At 33.8% G+C, this 21,975-nt stretch overlaps 1 protein-coding gene across 4 annotated transcripts in view; it reads left to right on the forward strand.

Annotated features, from left to right (window-relative positions):
- The window catches only part of SLC4A10 (solute carrier family 4 member 10), a 221,952-nt gene that overhangs the window by 30,198 nt on the left and 169,779 nt on the right, over nucleotides 1-21,975 (forward strand). For 2 of the 4 annotated variants that reach the window (XM_065881069.1, XM_065881070.1), the window contains exons 1-2: nucleotides 4,100-4,115; nucleotides 5,864-5,947. Coding sequence is in view for 2 of the 4 variants with exons in the window: in XM_065881067.1 (XP_065737139.1) it covers nucleotides 5,866-5,947 (82 nt within the window). In the remaining 2 variants the exon portion in view is untranslated. Of the gene's footprint in view, nucleotides 1-4,099; nucleotides 4,116-5,863; nucleotides 5,948-21,975 lie in introns of those variants that run through there. The other 2 variants (XM_065881067.1, XM_065881068.1) reach the window with 1 other exon arrangement.

Raw genomic sequence — 21,975 nt, forward strand, 5'->3', positions numbered from 1 at the left:
ATACAAAAATTATAAAGTATTAAAAGAAAAGAAAGAAATAAGAGAACAACCAAACCAGAAATGAAATCCACCAATAATAACAAGTGCTAAATCCCACTACTTGGCATATACCCTGAGAAAACCAAAATTCAAAGAGAGTCATGTACCAAAATGTTCATTGCAGCTCTATTTACAATAGCCAGGACATGGAAACAACCTAAGCGCCCATCATCGGATGAATGGATAAAGAAGATGTGGCACATATACACAATGGAATATTACTCAGCCTTAAAAAGAAATGAAATTGAGCTATTTGTAATGAGATGGATAGACCTAGAATCTGTCATACAGAGTGAAGTAAGTCAGAAAGAAAAAGACAAATACCGTATGCTAACACATATATATGGAATTTAAGGGAAAAAAATGTCATGAAGAACCTAGGGGTAAGATAGGAATAAAGACGCAGACCTACTGGAGAACGGACTTAAGGATATGGGGAGGGGGAAGGGTGAGTTTTGACAGGGCGAGAGAGAGTCATGGACATATACACACTAACAAACGTAGTAAGGTAGATAGCTGGGGGGAAGCAGCCGCAAGGCACAGGGATATTAGCTCGGTGCTTTGTGACAGCCTGGAAGGGTGGGATGGGGAGAGTGGGAGGGAGGGAGACGCAAGAGGGAAGACATATGGGAACATATGTATATGTATAGCTGATTCACTTTGTTGTAAAGCAGAAACTAACACACCATTGTAAAGCAATTATACCCCAATAAAGATGTTAAAAAAAAAAAAAAAAAAAAAAAAATAACAAGTGCTAAAAACTATAGTAAACAAACAAAAAAACGGACAGACAGAACCCTAGGAGAAATGGTAAAAGCAAAGCTATACAGACAAAATCACACAAAGAAGCATACACATACACACTCACAAAAAGAGAAAAGGAAAAAAAAATATATATCTTTTGGGAAGTCTGAGGTCTTCTGCCAGCATTCAGTAGGTGTTCTGTAGGAGTTGTTCCACATATAGATGTGTTTCTGATGTATTTATGGGGAGGAAGGTGATCTCCACATCTTATTCCTCCGCCATCTTGAATGTCTCCCACTTATCTATTTTATACATAGTATTTTGTATCTTCTTAATTCCATACCCCTATCTTGCCCCTCCCCCTTCCCTCTCCCCACTGGTACCCACTAGTCTGTTTCCTATATCTGTGAGTCTGTTTCTGTTTTGTTTTATGCATTCATTTGTTTTAATTTTTTAGATTTCACATATAAGTGAAAACACAGTATTTGTCTTTCTCTGTCTGATTTATTTCACTAACCATAATACTCTCTAGGTCCATGCACATCATTGCAAATGGCAGAATTTCATTTTTTTTTATGGCTGAGTAATATTTCTTTATATATATTATATATGTATATGCCTATATATATACATACCACATGTTCTTTATCTATTCATCTGTTGATGGACACTTGGGTTGCTTCCATATCTTGGCTATTGCAAATAATGCTGCTAAAGCAATCTTGAGAAAAAAGAATAAAGCTGCAGGTATCATTCTCTCTGACTTCAGACTATACTACAAAGCTACAGAAATCAAAACAGCATGGTAGTGGCACAAAAATAAAGACATAGATTAATGGATCAGAGTAGAGAACCCAGAAATAAATCCGTGTGACTATGGTCAATTAGTCTATGACAAAGGAGGCAAAAAGCAATTGGAGAAAAGACAGTCTCTTCAATAAGTGGTGCTGGGAAAACTGGACAGCTACATGTAAAAGAATGAGATTAGAACATTTCCTCACACCATATACAAAAATAAACTCAAAATAGATTAAAGACCTAAATACAAGACTTGAAACCATAAAACTCCTAAAAAAGAACATAGGCAGAATGCTCTTTCACATAAATGGTAGTAATATTTTTGGGGGGTCTGCCTCCTAAAGGCAAAAGATAAAAACAAAATAAATAATTGTACATAATTAAACATTCAACAGTATTTTTTGATAGATATTTCTTAGTCAAAGTTATGTATGTAGGTTACCACTTTGATTATATGTTCATCTCTATGAAACTTGATATCATGGTTTTTAGTCATTGAAATAAATGTGACATGTAAATTAGGGTCATAGCAAGAAAGAGATGGTCACTCAAGAAGGGTGATAAAAAGAATTTAATGAAAGGACTGATTGGGATTGACATATACACACTACTATATATAAAATAGGTAACTAATAAGGACCTACTGTATAGCACAGAGAACTCTACTCAATAACCTGTAATGGCCTATATGGGAAAAGAATTTAAAAAAGAGTGGATGTATGTATATGTATAACTGATTCACTTTGCTGTACAGCAGAAACTAACATAACATTGTAAATCAACTATACTCCAATAAAAATTTTTTTTAAAAAGTAGGCAGGATAAAGGGTAATCAGCGAGGGTTAGTGAAATCCCAGAAACCTGCAACAGTCAGAAACTGTCACTATTTCTAGGCCTAAAGGAGCAAAGTGGGGGAGCAGTTAATGCAAACCAGCAAGATGTATAGCTGTAGAAGAGTCACGTGACAAGCGCTTTGGTGTTTGATAGAAGATCACAGCCATTGCCAAACTATGGCCCAAAATGGGCCATGTTTCTCTCCTCCCAACTCTATAGTCTTCTGTCATTATCTCTCATTGGCTGAACTCAATAGGAAGCTAAAAGGCAAGGGGCCCTAGCAATGCAGTCTGTAAAGACACAGAGCATGGTGAGTAAGAGTGGAAAGTGGATCTGTAAGGGTTAGTGGAGAGTATACAGCACACAATACTATTCTAATATCTAATACCTAAAAAAAAAGGCAGAAAAAGTGGTTACTTTTTAAAAATGATATGATAAATAGTTCTAAGGAAGAAAGAATTCTGAATTGAAAATGAACTCCTTTTCCTCTATTCATTTTTAAATGAGATGAGAATTAAAAGGATATGAAAAAGTTTGAATTTTCCTGCTCACAAGATTACTGTTAGATTTTGGTTTGTAAAACTAGAAAAGTTTATTTCATTGGTGGCTGTGCTCAAGAGCTATGGTAAATCAGAAAAAGGTGATATTCACATATTCATAGAGCTAATGATATTTACAAAAAAGTCTAGAAGAAATTTCTGTGTGAACTAGCTACTGTTAGTCTGTCCCAGGGCCATAGTCTATACCAATGTTTTTCAAATTGCATGTCACAAGCCATTTTTCGGTCCTGAAATAAATTTAATGGGTAGTGACTAGGACTTCTAAATGAAATAGTATACCCTGGAACAGAAAATATCAGAGTGCATTTTTTATACTAAGAGTAAATACTGGTTTGTGAAACTTTTGTTTTGATTACATATATATGAATATGTGACTGTGTTGGGATATATATTTCTCAATATGGGCAATGCTTTAAATTTGGAGGGAACATGGCCCATATTGAGAAATATATATCCCAACACAATACTATTTACTGGACTCAATCATCTTATAAACATTTACCCAACAGTGTAGTAAGGGTGAACTGTATTGAAAGGCAATGTAATATATTTGTGTTCTCTCCCTACACAGTGCTAAAATTTGTTCCTAGGTGAGTAAATACATATGGAAATTAGGGTGCATTAATATATTTGATGTTCACCAATTCTAAAGATAGTAACAGTTCAAAATGAAGTGAAAATATCTTATTGCTCTATTACTGCATAGACTGGCACCCAGTGCCATAAGTCCCTCTGCATTCCCATCATCACACCTCATATTTACTTGCTCTTGGTAATAAGGGGGAAGGGAAATATTCTGCTAAAACATCTTGAATAATATTGAAGTGATCTTTTGAGCTATAGCCAAAGTAGAGGAATTTCGGTATATGTATTAACATTAATCTGTATCTTGGGAATTTTCAGCTGAAAATATGGAACATCCAGAGAGTATTTAAAGAGGATAATATGAAACTACAAAATGAGTCACTTACATTGAGTTATATTCATATTCTAGCTTCTAGTTCTTTTTCTTTTAAAGAAAAATTAAAATTAGGTCAGTTCTGCCTGTAACCTGCATAGTAATTAAATAATCAGCTATTTCCTATTTAGATTCCATTTCTACTTCTGCTGCAAAATTTCATTTTCTCTCAATATCTCAACATTAGTGATTCAACAGAATTATCTTTTGTATGTGGACAGTATACATGCTTTATATAAATAAGGGGAAGAAACATTTTGTATAAGCTGAAAATTATTTCAGGTCCTTGAAATCAAAATCAAGTATTTATTGTATAGGAGGAAACATCTTCATGTATTCTATATAAGCTTTCCATTTTGCAGTTGTTTTCAGAGACTGCCATTTTGAGTTATATTGGAATAGTGTTCCTTCTGACCTTTGAACAAGGATGCATGACTTAGTTTTTGGCATTCTTCCTAACAACACCCCAGAGGGCAGAGTTGTATTCTAGTGTGACATATATTTGAAAATGTCTTGCACAGAGGGTAAATTTGATTTGTAAATGTATCAAGAACAGATTCAAAATAGGCTGAAACTTGCATTTATCTGGTTCAGGAAAATTATAAAAGTCTCAACTTTAGTCTTTCTATTGCTATTATTGGTTAAACCAACAGATTTTCTTAAACTTTGCCAAACAGAAGAGCAATGGGTTCTGAAATCTATCTTCATTTTAATTTTTCTCTCATTTTCTCTCATTTATAGTATAAGTTTATCTAACTCTGATTTTAAAGACTTTACCCTGACTTGTGTCAGTACAAGTTGTCAGAAAGACAACAGGACTATAGGCTATGAAACATGTCCTTCTGCTGCATACTGTGCTGCATTTGAAGCATATGAGAGCTGATCTTTTTAGGCTGAAATATGTCTATACTCCTGCAGTTGAAAGTACTGATTTGTCAAACATGGAGGACAAATCTTTATTAAGATTATGTTCAGGAATTAAAAAGCTTTCAGAGAAGAAGCAAAAACCTTTTACTTTTCTAATAGTAATAAACTAGAATAGGCTTAGAAATAGATCTTGAAAGGTTTCATTCACCTTTAGTCTACCGTTTCATTTCTCCTTTTGTACTCGGTATTCACTTTTAAGGCAAGTTTTACCTGGGTGTTCACAGATAAAAGTTGTAAATAATTTGTGTTTCACTTCATTCAGTATTTCATATTTTGTCCATTCCTGCATGGTCAAAATGGATTATACTCACACCTCCCCCATTATTTTATTGAGTACCAAATCACTGAGTGTACTATTTTGAGTTATGTGTACAGTGTTCAGAAGACAAAGCCTATGCCCAGCCCTTCTAAATAGGTAAAAAATTTATAGAAACTGAATGAAGGTTTAATGCACATGATTGTAATTTACAGTTTAGTTTGAATAAAATGCATTATACTGAAACAAAGTCACTAGAGTTTTAGTTTACCTAGTAATTGATACTAATTGCTTTCAAGAGATTAGTTCCCCCCAACCCCATTTATAATGGCAATGGAATTATTTCTCCCTGACATAGCACTAATGATTTTCATATTTTCCTTGTATAGTTCAAAATGTCATCTTGTTAACAAGAATTCTTTATCAGAGATAAAAATACATGTTACTAAATTGACAGGATAACTGTTTCTTTTCTAGTTTTCATCTCACTAATAAATGACGCCAACTGGAATGTTTGACTGCCTTCAATTTCATGGAAAATCAAATGACATTCCTTCTCTGAATGTGTGGTCAAATTAATCTTAGTCTTTTGTAAACTAACACTTGATAATCAAATAGAATAGTCATGTACAAGTAGGTTTATGTTACTGAATTAAACCCCTAAATTATTAGATCACATTAAAGTTTATTTGCTGAAATTAAGAGAATCTATGTACTATCATTTAGTCTTCTTTCTCTCTGTTCTACAGAGAAACGATGAAGAGGCAGTTGTGGATAGAGGTGGAACTCGTTCTATTCTCAAAACACACTTTGAGAAAGAAGATTTAGAAGGTAAGACTATTTTGGTGGGGGGGATACCTATTGGTGTTTCAAAGAGAAATGTGAAGTTTGTTGCAATGTGGAGAACTGCAAAAGTTGATATCAGAGTAATAATGGTGGTGGTGGTGGGGTGGATATGACTGTTTTGGTGTCCTCTGGAGTGCCAATAGTCAGTCCTGCAAACAATGAGAGGCATTAGCTCATTCAACAGATGTTTATTGAACCTCTCCTATATTCCTGTACTGTGTTGTGTGCCAGTCTTTCAATAATCCTTCCTTCAAGGAGTTACAATTAATTGGGGAATGAAAAGAAAAATATTATAACAGACCAACATATTGGGTGTTATGTGACAGGGGAGGACAGGAGGAGCATCTAATTCACCCTATGTTGTCAGAGTAGGCTGTCACTGGAAGGGAGTTAAGAACAATTGGTATTCCAGTTTTACTGAGATATATATCAGAGAGGGCTGGAGGCATCATTTGTCTCTTCAGTAGGAAGAAGGTCAGATAATTCAACAGGGAGGTAGTATGGTCTAGCAGCTGGTAAAATATAGAGGCTCTGAAACCAGACTGTACTGGATTCAAATATCACTTCTGTCCCTTATTTGTTATGGAAGCTTTAGCTAATTAGTTAACTTCTCTGTACCTGTTTTCTCTGTTGTTAAAATAAGGATAACAGTGGAATATATTTCCTAAATTTTTATGAAAAATAAGGGAAAAATACTTAGAATAGTCCCTGGCCTAAGAGTTACATAAGTATTGACAATTATTATTCCACTGCAATTTAATGTATACACGCCATTAGTTCATCTTAATTTTTTAACAAGAAATTATTACTAGTGAGATACAAGGTATGTGGTGTTTTTCATCTTTTTGTTGAAAAGTGAAACCCAAATCATCTTAAGTAAAACTAATCAGAGATAGCTCCTAATAATCTACAGCAGCTGAAAAGTAAGTGTTCATTCCCCTTAAGAATTATAGCCACTTAAATTATGGTTAAATTCATTATTATTGGGTCTTATATTTAGTTACAACAATTAAATAACAGAAGAGTTAACATACTATTTAGAGACAACTTTCAACAACTATACCCACTCTGTGTTTGACATTTTGCTTGATGCACAGAAAGCACCCAAGGTCTGGAAAGGTTATACTTACTGGGCAGGTGTAGTAATTTGCATGCTATCCATATTCATTACACAAATTGAAGGAAGCAGAAACTTGAAAAATCTAACCCAGTAATGTCTAATATAAAGCGAATTTTTCTTTAGATTTGAAAAGCAGCATAGTTACTGTGCTACTTACGTCATACCATGACTTAAGCTATGCTTATATTCACTAAACTCACACAAGAAAACCTAATAAATCAAGAATTTAGTGTAAAAATATACTCAATTCCAGTGAAACATCATCTTGGGTTTAAAGATTGTGATTGATAATCCACACACAGATAATTAACAGTTAACAGTAATTTATAAATAATTACAGTAAAATACTAAATGGTCCCTTTGAATGGAAAATACATAATACAAAAATAAGATTTAATAAAGTTACTTTAATTTTTGTATCAACATGTATTACATACGTTTCTTTTTACTGGGAATACACGTAACAGTGTACAATGCTTCTTAAAAGAGATTTCTTGTTGGCAAAACACAGTTGGATAAATCAGATTTTGTTCTGTTTGCTGATGTCTATAGTGGGTATTTTAATCCCAGAAGTGAATAACTGTGACTTAGTCACTGGTGATTGAAGTTAACATCATAGAATGCAAAGGCAACATTTTAGAGTTTTGAAAGAAAATAAGAAAAACCTTATTTATGTTGACTTTCTTAATATTTGTTCTGCTCCCAGATCATATTAAGTAGATAAACATTCCAGTATTTGAGGATGCTGTGGAGGATTCTGTTGTGTTGCATACAAAGAATTAATAGATCTGTTAGTGGTTCCCAGACTGATTACCCTGAATCAGAAAATAATGCAGGGGCAATGAGGTGGATGTCATGGTTCAGGAAAAAATCAACTGGTAGCATATAATATAATATAACATAAGTGGGAGAGCACCAGAGAGAAAGGTGGCATTACTGAGGATAAGGGTGGTGGTAGCTTCTCCTTCTGTGTAATTAAAGAAAAAGACCAGGGCACCACTGTTTTTTTTTTTTTTCTTTCATAATTTCCAAAACTTGAAAGCAACCAAGATGTACTTTAATGGATAAATAAATTACGTAGTATGCCAATGCAATGGAATATTATTCAGTGATAAAAAGAATTGAACTATTGACGTTTCTCTAAGGAAGATATACAAATGGACAGCAGGGTCATGAAAAGATATCCAACATCACTAACTATTAAGGACATGCAAATCAAATCTGTAATGAGATATCACCTCGAACCCATTAGGATGGTTACTATTTAAAAAAAAAAAACAGAAAATAACAAGTGTTGGTGAAGACGTGAAGAAATTGGAACCCTTGTGCACTACTGGTGAGAAAGTAAAATAGTGCAACTGCTATGGAAAGCAGTGTGGAAGTTCCTCAAGAAATAAAATTACCATAGGGCACCACTTTTTAAGAGCTTCTTTAGTAACATAGATAAAATATACCAATAGATATTTATTTTAAATGAGCTAGAATTTGGAATTGCTACCCCAGAAATTACCTTCAGCTGAAGGGAGCTGCCTCTCCTGTGGCATCTGAATTCAATAAGTTATCAGAGAAGGAGTATAAAGGCCCAGAGTCTTGCCTCAATTTGGTACAATTCTGAAAGGCTCTCTCAGCTTCAGAGCCTCCTGTGGAGTCAACTGAGGCCATTATTGCAAATGTACCATAATTCAACTTCTTCTACCAAATGCTGCAGCCCGCATTTCCTCACAGGTGTTACTGCTGATAGCTCTCTTCAACAGACTCCCTGAACACAAATTTCTGTCTCAGTGTCTGTTTCCTGAGGAATCTGAACCACTCATTGATCATTTTCCTGTTCCCTGAACCATACCGATAGACCTACTTGGTAATTGATAGGACCATCACATTGGTTTCTTAGCCTGTGGGATTAAGAACTATTGTAGTGGGTGAGAAGGCTCTGAAAGTACTTGCCTTGGCGATGATAGTAAATGAAAATCAGTATTGCATATGACAGGAAATAGCAGAGATTAGTGCCATCTTTATAGATCTAAAGTATGTCCCAGTCTGGCCACTACAGAAACTTGTCAAAGTCTAGACAATGGTGGTGGACTACTGCAGACTCGGCCAAGTGGTAGCATCAATTGCAGCTACTGTTTCAGATGTAGAATCTTTTTAGAGCAGGTTAACATGACCACAGGTACATGGTATGCAGCTGTTGATGTGGCAAATGCATTTTTTTTTCTATTACTACCAAGAAGGTGTACCAGAAGTAAACATTCTCTTGGGAAGTACAACAATATACATTTATGGTCTTGCTCCACGGCTGTGTTAACTCTCCTACCCTGTATTATAATAGACTCCAAAGGGATTTGGACTGAGTGGGTGTTCTGCATAGCATCATTTTTGTTCACTGTGTTGACCAAATGAACATGAAGTGGCAAGTATGCAGAGGCCTTGATAAGACAGATGCATTCTAGAGTCAGCTTCTCAGTGAATCTGACTAAAGGATAACATAGAGTGTGCAACACTGTACTGAGCCTGAAACTCCAGGGTGGATAGGTGGGGTCAGTTTCCACATGGGCCTAATAAAAATAACCCAGTGCCTCTTCAGTTCTTTTTTTTTTTTTAATTGAGCAGAGTTCCCTGTGCTATACAGTAGGTCCTTGTTGATTATCCATTTTAAATATAGCAGTGTGTACATGTCAATCCCAAACTCCCTTATCACTTATATGCGGGGAATCTAAAACAATGATAAAAATGAACTTATTTACCAAACAAACAGACTCACAGACTTAGGGAACGAATTTATGGTTAGCAGGGCGAAGGGTGGGGGGCAGGGATAGTTAGGGAGTTCGGTTATTCTTAAATACCTCCATTCTCTCTTCATTGTTCAGCCGTGTTCAGCTTTTCTCAGAATGGATGCCTGAACTTTTAAAACATTTAATGAATATTTTATTTTTTCAGATATGACGATTGTTATATTTTCTGCAGGCATAAGAGCAAATTAATAAGTTGCTAAAAATAGTATGTCATTAATAATTAGATGATAACAAAGAGAAGAAAATTCAATAGCTGAAGATGATATGTTATTATTTAGCCATTTTGACTGAACGGATCGATTTCCAGTCAAAGCAATTCTGCCCAACAACTGGATTGCTTTTTTAAAAAAAATTTAAAAAATTCTTTTGTGGTAAAAAATTCATAACATAAAATTTATCATCACAGCCAATTCTAAGTGTACAGTTCAATAGTGTTAAATATATTTACAATGTTGTGTAAGCAGTGTCAGAACTTTTTCATCTTGGAAAACTGAACCTCTTTAACAACATCTCCCCATTTCCTTCTCCCCCTGGCAAACACCATTCTACCTTCTGTTTATATGAATTTGACTATGCTAGATACCTCACAGAAGTGAAATCATGCAGTGTTTGTCCTTTTGTGACTGATTTATTTCACTTAGCATAATGTCATGAAGGTGTATCCATGCTGTAGTGTTAGAAATTACTTTCCTTTTTAAGGCTGAATGATATCCATTGTATGTACATACTACATTTTGTTTATCCATTCATCTATCGATGGACACGATTGCTTTCATCTTTTGGCTATTGTGAAATAGTGCTGTGCTGTTTGGCTAGTGCTGTTATGAGCATGAGTGTGCAAATATTGCTTCAAGACCCTGCTTTCAATTCTTTTGAATATATACCCATAAGTGGGATTGCTGGATCATAGGGTCATTCTATTTTTAATTTTTAGAGAAACTGCCATACTGTTTTTCATAGAAGAGGCACAATTTTACATTCCTACCAACACCGTGCAAGGGTTCCAATTTCTTCACATCCTCACTAACACTTGCAGTTTTCCAGGTTTTCTTGACAGTAGCCATCCTAATGGGTGTCAGGTTTTGATTTGCATTTTCCTAATAATTAGTGATATTGAACATTTTCTCATATGCATGTTGGCCATTTGTGTATCATCTTTGGAGAAATGTCTATTCAAGTCCTTTGTGCATTGTTTAACTGGATTTTTTTATGTGTTGTTCAGTTGTAGGAATTCTTTATGTATTCTAGATATTAACTCCTTATCAGGTATATATGATTTGCAAATATTTTCTCGCATTCTGTAGGTTGCCTTTTTGATCTGTTTCTGTTGACTGTGTTCTTTGATATGCAGAAAATTTTAATTTTTTGATATAGTCCAATTTGTCTAGTTTTACTTTTGTTGCCTAAGCTTTTGGTGTTATTTCCAGGAAATCCTTGCCAAATCCAATGTCATAAAGCCTTTCCCTATGTTTCCTTCTAATTTATAGTTTTGGATCTTACATTTAGGTCTTTGACCCATTTTGAGTTAATTTCTGTACATGGTGTAGAATGCCTGCAATTTTATCCTTCATATTCATTTGTTGTCTAACTTTACCCTTGTTATAGCTTGCATTACTCCTTACAGGTTAAATTTTCCCCCAAATCACTGATATATAAAGAACTTCTTTAGTGAGAGAGAGACTGTTTGTTTTCCATGCTTTTAGCACATATTTCTAAAATAATACCTGCTATTTTTCTACAGTCTGAGAACATGGAAGATGCAATAAAACCTCAAGAATATTATTAAAAATTTTGTGTTCAAAACCTTTTTGTTGCTCCATACCAAATTGGTGCCTTCTCATCTTCTCCACAAAGAATAGAATGTCCATTCTGCCCATCCATTAGCGTTACCTGATCCCTCCTGGCAGAATAATTATCTTCCTCCTCCAGATCTCTCTTTCTGAATTTACATCATTTCTTATATTATTATTATGTATATATTTCTTATCATTCTTATTTGATTATAAGTTTGTTGAGGGACAAATCTTTGTCTTATATGTATTTGTATTCTACCATGGTATCGGTCCAGCAGTTTTTCTTAAACTAGATAGGTACTAAAAAATGTGTTGCACTGAATCTCATTTATATATAATTCAATAATATATCACTAATCATGTAAGAAGTTAAGTTTATATACTGTAATTAGGTGCATAATTAACACTCATCAAATATTGAATTAGCTTTCAAATATTTAACATATAAATATAGGAGTTTCTGTACTAAGATAAATAAATCTACTTACATTTTAATCTGATATTCAGGAATTCATAAATTTAAAACTTTAATGGAAAAGTTAAACTAATATTTAAATCTTGGCTATGAATTAAATTAAAAAGACATTTTCTTTATTCTGTATTGCTTTTAGCAGAGTGTAAAATACTTTTAAGTCAGGAATTTAATAGAGAAAATTATACCTCTGTCTTGACATTTTTGCTCATTTTATTTGAGATAAAAAGTTTTGGTTTACTAGTTCATTTCTTTTGGGGACCACTTAATATATCGTGGACCTAAAGTCCAGAGATACTGTAAGTAAAATACCTAGCACAAAGCTATCATATAACGTAATTTTATTAATGATAATACCCTCCCACTCTCTTCATTTCACCCAATGCATTTCTGAGCTCTTAAGTTTACTAAAATGCTTTTCTGATCATAATCATTGTAATGTCAAAAGTGTTTTTTACTAAAAAACAGAAGATAGTAAGTGCTGATCCTATAATTATGATGCACTATTTTGAAACCAAAGTAGAAAATAATTTGAAAAAATAAAGAAAAAGCCAAAAATTAGGCTTAGATCTTTTTCTTTCTGATATTTTATCTCCAAAAATTGCCATTAGAAGGAAAAAGTGAATTCTGCTGAGAGAAACTAAAGTTGGCTTCACAGAGACAGAGATGGGCTTAGAAGGATGAATGAGAGTTCTGAAGGCAAAGAAGGAAGGATCCGTTATATTCTGGGAATGGCAAATACGGTGTAGCTAACACATTGGGATTGTGTGCATGGGGGTAAAGAGTGACTAGAGATGAAGTTTAAACATTTGCATGAGGTAGGTCAAATAATGGAGAATGGATTAATTTTTGAAGTTACTCAGTGAGGTAAGTACTATTATCATCTCCATCTTACAGATAAGGAAACTAAAGCACAAAAGATTGACTTGCCTAGGCCATGACTAGCAAGTGTAAGAGCAGAGATTCAAACCCACAAGGGTCTGGGCTTTTAACAACTATGTTATAGAGGTAAACATAATGTGGAGGCTTGTTTTTTAGGTGACTGAATGGGGCGAGATGTTTATTAACTGGAAGACTGGGGCATATTTACTCACTTAATCATGACTATTTTTAAAAAGTTGAGACTATCCTATGAAGCAATAATGAATTAGATAATTAGTACCCCTATTACGATAGTTTTCCAAATAATTTTGCAAAAATTTGAGATATTTTGCAGTTAGTAAATTCCCATTAGACAGATTCATTTCCACAAAAGGAAAAGCCTGTCCCACTAGAGACTAGTTTTAATAATAACCTCATGTTCTCTTATTTTAAATTCTTGTCTCTGCTACACCATAGAATGAATAATCTTATTGTTTCCATGTTCCAAATGTCTTTCATTTGAAAAAGAAAAGAACTGTTTTGCCTGCTACTATGGGTTGTTAACTTTTGTGCAATTTACTATTGTCGATACAGGCTCAATGTCACTTGATACGGCAATTCTAAGTGGTATTTGGTCCATTGGTAATAATTAGTGAAGTTAATTAATTACATAGGATCCATTTAAAATTGTACATTCTGCCTGCCAAACACTTTGGATATATTTGAGGATGGGAATTAGGCAGATAGACTAATACTGAAGATTCCAGAAAAAAATAGCCAGTAGTAAATTTTATTCCCTAATTGACTATCTTTGCCACCTATGCACATTTCATAATGAATTGTTCTATTTTTCTCCAGGGTATCCTAAAAATAAGAACCAAATAAGAGAATGTTTTTTAACAGTCTGTAATAATGGAATTACTTTTATTCCTAATTAACTCTCAGGTGAGCTATAGATCATGTTCCATGTTTCTTCATATTAATTGTTTCACGTGCTTTTTGTATGTAACCCACATCAATTTATTTTGATATATAAATTTATTCATGATATTTTGTCTATTTAAAGTGAGTGGTAACTTGCTAGTTATTTACAGTCTGCTTTTAGAGTGTATTGTAAATTTGAAAGATCTAAAGTATTCTAAATTTGGTTTATTAGACCATTTGCAAGTAGTTACAGACGTGTTTGAATGAGTATAGTAACAAATATTCTAATGTGTATATGTGGCTAAGAAATCCTGCCATGTATGGTTTCTTAATTTAGGGGTCCTCGTTATATATTTTCCATCCCTAGTTTAGGATGTCTGTTTTTAGGCAGATGATTTTAGAATAAGAGCCCATATTGTTAATCTCCCTCATCGTTCCTTATAAATCTGGCTCTATTTACTACTACTCTTTACCTATCAAAGGCACAGTACAATATTTGAGGTATTTGCTATGTAATGTGACCTAAGACATATCCTTTGTGAATAAGGAGAACTGTATATTTGTGTGTGTATATGTAACATTTTCAATCAATTGCTATTTTAGAGATATATTAGATGAAAAGAAATTCCTTTTCATTACATTAAATATAATCCTATAAATATTAAAAGAGGGTATTTTACAGCAAAGAATTGATTCCTTTAATCCTTCTATATTTTTCTTCGAAAATATTTAATACTTTGAAGACAAACCACAAATGGCCAAAGCTTCTTAATATGTACTCTGTAGGTTTATATTAACACTATACTTTTGTTTTGAGTTTTCCAGACGTTTGAGACTTAAGTGCGTTGATTATTTAGTTAGACAGTTTAATAGTATGGGAATCATACTATGAAGGTGACATTGTGAAGGAGATCAACTTAGTCTACTTGATTAAATTCTTAAATCTCTATTTCAGCTGCTAATCTTTCCCCTAGAGCTATCCTACTTTAAAGCTCCTCGGCTACATGTGATCATAGCCTCCACAGGTTATCTCCTCACAATAGAAGCAGGGGTGGGCTACCAGTCAATTAGGGCTTCTCTTGTGAAGTCATCATCATTCACCAATGTTAATTAAGTGCTAATGGTATATAAGCACTGAACAAAATTTGTTTTATATTCTTTATTCTCCAAAGTGGTTTACATACTGGTGCTGTCAATAGGGCACTTGAGTTCTAGACCTCCTTGGGAAAAAATAACAGTGGCCACCCGGCACATAAATGTTTACATTTAAATATCAATTGAGATAAATACTGATAATACTGAACAAGTTTTAAATAGTAGTTGAAAGAGGTGATATTCTTGATTTTCTGGATTACACACACCTATAATTTTATCAGTACTAGCATCACTGGAACCTTAATAGAATTAAGTCGATTTGGTGTACCGGTATTCTGAGGTTACTTTTTGGAATGCTCTCTTTTATACTTTCTCCCAGTGACATTGTTCACTACCCCATTCTATCCTCCCTCTTTTCTGACTGCCTAGTCATCCCTACTGCTCTTAGTTTGTCAGAACTGCTGAAAGCACAATGAAAAAATCTACTTCTTTTTCCTTTCTTTCTCTATCATTTCTACCCCTAATGAGAGCTTCAGGTGGGAAGATAATATAGAAAACCAAAATGATTGAAATCATGATTAAAAGAAAGTAAAATTTTAATTTTCTGCTGGTAGATTAAGCTTTTGTCTTGTCTCTGCAGAAGGAACATTATGAATATCCTTTTTTTATCGAAGTATAGTTGGCTTACAGTATTAGTTTCAGGTGTATAAAACATATTGACTCAATATTTTTATAGATTATACTCCATTTAATGTTACAAAATAGTGGCTATATTTCCCTGGGCTGTACAATGTATCCTTGTTGTTTATCTATTTTATACATAGTGTTTGTATCTCTTAATCCTATACCCCTATCTTGCCCCTCTCCTCTTCCATCTCCCTGCTGGTAACCACTAGTTTGTCCTCTATACCTGTGAGTCTGTTTCTGTTTTGTTACATATATTCATTTGTTTTATTTTTTAGATTCCACACATAAGTGATAACATAGTGTTTGTCTTTCTCTCACTTGTTTCATTAAGCAAAATGCTCTCTAGTTTCATCCATCCATGTTGCTACAGATGGCAGAGCTTCATTCTTTTTTATGGCTGAGTAATATTTCATTATATATATTATACATTTTATATATATATATATATATATATATATATATATATATACGCACCATGTGTTCTTTATCCATTCATCTGTTGACGGACATTTAGATTACTTCCATATCTTGACAATGAATATTGTTTTTTGACTACTTTCAAAGCTGCTTCTAAATTACCTTTGGAGCATCTGTGAAAAAAGTATTACAGGCTTATTAGAAAAAGGATTTCTAATATCTAGCTAAATTATTTACAATTGTACCTATTTTTTCCTTTGTATAACTCAATTTTTTTCATGTAATGATAAATTGCTGTTTTGTAATTAGATGACAATATGGCATGAAAGCATTTTATGATATCACAGTGATTAATACAAAAGTATAGTGTCTGCAACACCAATGCACTTAACAGTACTGATCATGAAAATGAAAGTCATGTTTACTAAGTTGAAATATTATTTCTCTCATGCTATCTCACTTTAATATTCTTTTAAGGTTTATTAATATGCATTCTATTTAAAAAGTGCTCTTAATTGCCAAGTATAGTGATCTCCTGTTGTCAGCCCTTTTGAAGTCTCACTTGCTTTTAAAACTTTTGACTGTACCTTTGTTTTTAGATCTTCCTTCTCTTCTCTCATACCCCTCCCTTGGCTTCTCTTCTCAGGTAGTCTTCCTTGGTATTTTTTTCTATTTTATCCACTGGCCCCTCTTACTCTGCCTGACATTTCTATGTTTTTTTCCCAAAATTAAAATCGTTTTATTGTTTTAAAACTATTTTAAAACAAAAAATTATTTTGAGTTAGAAAAATCCAAGAAATATAAAAATATATAAAGTATAAAGAAAGCAAACAAAGCAACCCCCAAAACCTACTGTTTAGAAGAAATACAATTAATATTTCTGAACAGAATTACAGAATTAATATTATAAAAGAATATAATTTAATTATATATCATAAACAAATGTAATTATAACTAAATTACATATAAGTAAAATTATGGTACAATTTGTAATCTTTTCAACTACTCTCTTTTCATTAAAAAAATCAACATCATTCCATGTTAATATTGATATTGTCCATTTTAATTATGCTTAGTATTTCATTGCGTGATTGTACCGTGCTTTATTTAACCAATCCCTTATCAATGGACATTTTATCTCTCATTTATCTCTTTTAAACAAAGCTGCTATGAATTATTGTATATGTCTTCTTGTGCACTTACTTTACTGATATAATTTTCAGGAGGATTGCTGGGTCAAAAAGTTATAGAGTTAAAATTTTTGATCTATGTTTTATACTCCCATTGACGTAATATGAGAGTTCCATCTATTTCTTCAAACCTTTGACAATTCTCATCTATCTTTTAACTGTTGGTTTCTCTCTATATCTATCCTTGATTTTTTTCCCCCTCTTATTCTTCATTCTCTCTCTGGATGATTCACTTCCTGGAATGTTATTTCCACCTGTGAGTGTTGTAGGAGTCCATATGGATGTATCCAAAATGTTCCATATGTGTCTTGTGGACTTTCACACAATGAATAAACCTAAGGTAGACACACTGAAGAAGATGAATATGACTAAAGTAGAAGTCATCCTATACAAATATTAGTTGAGGAAAATGCTAAGGGAATATGTTGAAAGAACATGACTGCTAACTTAAGAGTATATGAAAGATGCTTATATGGAAGATGAAATATACCATCATTTTATGTTACACAGAAATAGTAGAGTTTTGTATGAGGCAAATAAACTAAGATGTTAAAATTTCCCTATTGGATACAACTACTTAGAAATGTCTAGTTTTAGAAATATTGGGATAACTTCTTCAACTACTGTTTATTTCACATGTGAAAATGAGAGGTCTGAATCAAGTGCTCTCTGAAGAATTTCCCATCTCTAAATTATGTGATCTTTAAGTGAACTTCCAGGCTATGCTTTAAAATTTAAATTTCTCGTTAACTTTGCTTAATATTTAAATACCTTTAAGTTTTTCCATTCTCTGACAAGAAAAGTTCATTAGTTTTGAATTTGAAAAGGACTGCTCGCTCTGTATAAATGGTTTAAAAAATGTCCTATTAATGATTCATGCCTCTTGAAAATCACAGAAACTTATTCTTTACCTTTCATGAGGAAGAAAGAAATTTGAAGTAGAGTAGGTGTGGCAAAAAATATCACCAGAAATAAATTTGTTAATGGAAAGTGTATGTCTGGCTTTATCATCTTGAGATATAAAGTTAGGTCATATTTGGTTAACATTGACAATATACTAACCCAGAGGAACCACCTGCCTGGATATTCTGAAAGTATGGCATTTGTCCTGGGATTCTCCTTCCAAGGTTCCATAGGGTTACTTAGACTAAATGGTTTAATCAGTCCTTAATATCTCTAACCTCTTGCCACCCTCAGTGAGAATTAACGGGACTTCAGATTCTTTAATTCATTCATTCCTCCAACTCTATTTAATGCCTATTATTAAGTGTCAGACACTACTCCAGGTACTAGTAATACTGCAGTGAAAAAAAAAAAGACAAAAATATGGACCTTACAAACTAGATATGCCCCTCATGGTTGATTTCAACAAGTGTTTAATCCTGGAGAGCTTAGCCTATTAGTCTCAGTATCTTCTACCACCAATTAGAAGTCTGGTGGCATCCAGGGAGTTGGGATGATGCAAGTTGCACTGGAGTTTGTGACTACCCACTATCATTTGGTGCAAGGCCCTGTCTGTTAAAGCTGTTGATCCTTCCTGGTTTATCTGTACACGTTTATCCAGTCAGCTATACAACCTCCTCCTCCACATACATACATACCAAAACCTGCCTTGAGCCTTAAGCATTATACTTCAAGTTTTTTATTTCCCTTATTGTAAGGGCACACATGCATCTCCTTTCCCCATTCAGAGTAAGCTCCTTAGTACCAAAGCGACTTTGTCAAAAAGGCCTTTAGCATAAGTCACAAAATGGGCCATTAAAATCAGACACACACACAGACACACGCAGTAATCTAGTGGCTGCTGTTGAGTTTGGAAAAGGGTCCATACCCTCCTCCCATCAATGGTGTTTCTTCTTAATGGGGAGTGGGAGTGGGGGGCTGTTATCCATTCCTGCTTGTCTTCATTAAGGGCACTATACTCCTTCAGAAATGATTTAATGATTTTAAATCTCAAAGCAAAGGGATTTGGGTTCAGCTTCCCTTTTTCCTAAGAGGCTCTTAGGATTCTATGTAATTGAGAGGATGAAAATGGATGCCCCTTAATTTCACTTTTCAACATCATCTTAGCTCTGTGGTTTTGCATTGCCCCAAATAATTATTTTATCCTCTTTACTCAGAAGTGGGTACTTACTAAATATCCACGTAATTACAGAACTGCACAAGTGGATCTTTCTAGAAAGTGAAGTCAGCCTTATTAAGGTAAATTGATCAGATTACTTATGGGTATATAAAATTGTCAGCAACTTAAAAAACTAGGAAGTTCCATCTTTATGTACCCACCAGGTACCAGGCATTGGTGTTCTGATAACCCTCCTTTCCTCTCTCCTCCCTGCTGCCTCCATAGTCTTAATTTGTAGCATTTGCCAGTTTTCATGGCTCATGGCTGCTTTCACATCGCTGAAGTGTTTTCATTGTACACAGAGTTAGGAAGAGATGTGCACAACTAACTCTGGCGAACTGGTGTAAGCCAGTTCCAGCACACCACTGCTGTCAGGTAAAGTCATTGTCTTCATCTAAAATTTCCTGTAAAATGTAAAAAAAAAAAAAAAAAAGAAATGTTGTTTCTATAGCAGTATAAATGCATGTTTATTCATGAGCAATGAATAAAGCATTTAATGAATAAAGCATTCATTAAACAATGGATGTTTAAGGAAATAAAAATTCTGTTTACTTCCCGATAAAAACAAGGTACATATATCTCTGGACGCTCTGTGTGCCTGTGCCTCCCTTCACAAGGCATGCTATCTATTTTTCACTTGCCACTAAAAATCCTATCTTCCTCAAAGTTCTCTCTCCTTCTCTGAGCCAGTTTTTGAATTTCCAGCCTACTCCAGCATAAAATGAGTAAAAAAGAGTTTGGATTTGTTGTCATTCATTTATTTATTCAACACTTATTGAGCTTTTAATATGCCAGGTACTGGGAATGTGAACATGATTAGACAGACCATATTACTGCCTATAGAGCCTATCATAGGCATTATTACCTGATTATACAATTAGCTATTTAATCAAAACTTTGAAAATTTTATAAGGAAATGTGAGGTGCTAAGAGAATGTATAATGGCAATTGCATGTGATAAAATTAGATTTGATACATCTGATTACATGGTGGCACAAAAGTCCCGAGAAGCAGTAGAGGGAAGAACCAGGGCACAAGCTCTCTCTAAGTCTTTGTATCACATGTGCTAATGTCCCAAAGATCAAGCTGGGGTTCAAGGATTAGAAGAATAGATTCTACCATTTGATGGGAGAAGCTGCTAAAATATTGTGGCCATTAAAAAAATCTGCAACACTATTTATTATTTGTAAACATCTATGCAGAAATGCCAAATATTTTCCATCTTTGCTTTCAGATGTTTTGTTTCATTCCTTCAGTTTCACAGTTGAATTCCATCAACTCTTCATGGAAATCTGTTTTTCTCCTCCACAAGTCTTCAGCTTTTCCAAGCAATCCTTCTGTCCTTAATTACCACAGTTCCCAGAATGAGCCACTTTCTATATGTGTCTTTCAGATTAATACAAGGCAAAACTAAATCTGGAAAATTTTACAGTTTTAAATTTTTGCTTATTTTCTACCTATTTCCCTGAAGCAAAGTGGCAGGGCTGTTCAGAAATCATAATTTAATTAAAATGAGTTTGAGGAGATGGGAGGTACCACGTTGTCTTTTACATTCATTTTTAAAAAGTATCCCAGAACATATGTTGATGTCTTTTCTCCCTCTTCCTTGTAAAAACAGCAAAACATAAATGTTTTAAAATAATAGTGAAATTGCAAGCTTTTGTGATTATAAAAATACATGCTCTATCTCACCTTATTTTTCCCCTGCTCTAACATGCACCTCAGATTATCACCCAAAATTGTTCTTCTGTTTTTGTGCACATTATCTTCTTTTTCTAGATTTCCCACTCCTCTGCTAATCCAAACCCTATTTTGTTTAAGACTCAAGTCCTTCTCCCTGAAACCTTCCTTAATGGCCCAGGTTATCTTTGATTTCACTCTATTTATGAACTCCTACAGCGTTTAATGCCTGATACAACACAAGAACATTAGCTTTAATGCAGATTGTTATTGTTTTCTGCTTCTCATTTGTATCATTTCATGCTGTTTTCTTTGTTGAACTTGATTTTTGAGCAATTAAATGGCTACCTTAAGTGCAGGGATCATATCCTATAAGCATTTCTTTTTACCCTGTTTCTTGACTAATTTGTATTAGCCTCCCTTTGAGCACTGTAAACATCCAACATCGAGCTGTCTTACAACCTATAAAAAATGGGGAATTCTCCTGTCTTTTCTTTTTTTTCTTAGAAGATATATATTATTAGGATTCATTTAATCAAGAAATGTTGAGGCTTATTGTGCTCTAAGATGAAAAATAACACTGCTTTGCAAGATACACAGTAACTTAGTTACTATGTTTTGCTCAAGAGTGTTATAAACTTATAAGAAATAGTATTTTTAAAAATATGCCACAGTATCTTCTAAACTAGTAAATCTCAGAACTATGGTTCCTTTGATGAACAACTTTAGTACTTTTAAGACTTTTATTTTCCATATAGAATAGTCACAGTCATGTGGCCCTTTGTTTTGTAATAATTAAAAATACGGCCCTAGGGTCAGGTGACTATGACCGCATTGGTGTGACTTTTTTATTCTTTCAG

Source organism: Phocoena phocoena, chromosome 7 (genome assembly GCF_963924675.1).
Source record: "Phocoena phocoena chromosome 7, mPhoPho1.1, whole genome shotgun sequence".
NCBI lineage: Eukaryota > Metazoa > Chordata > Mammalia > Artiodactyla > Phocoenidae > Phocoena > Phocoena phocoena.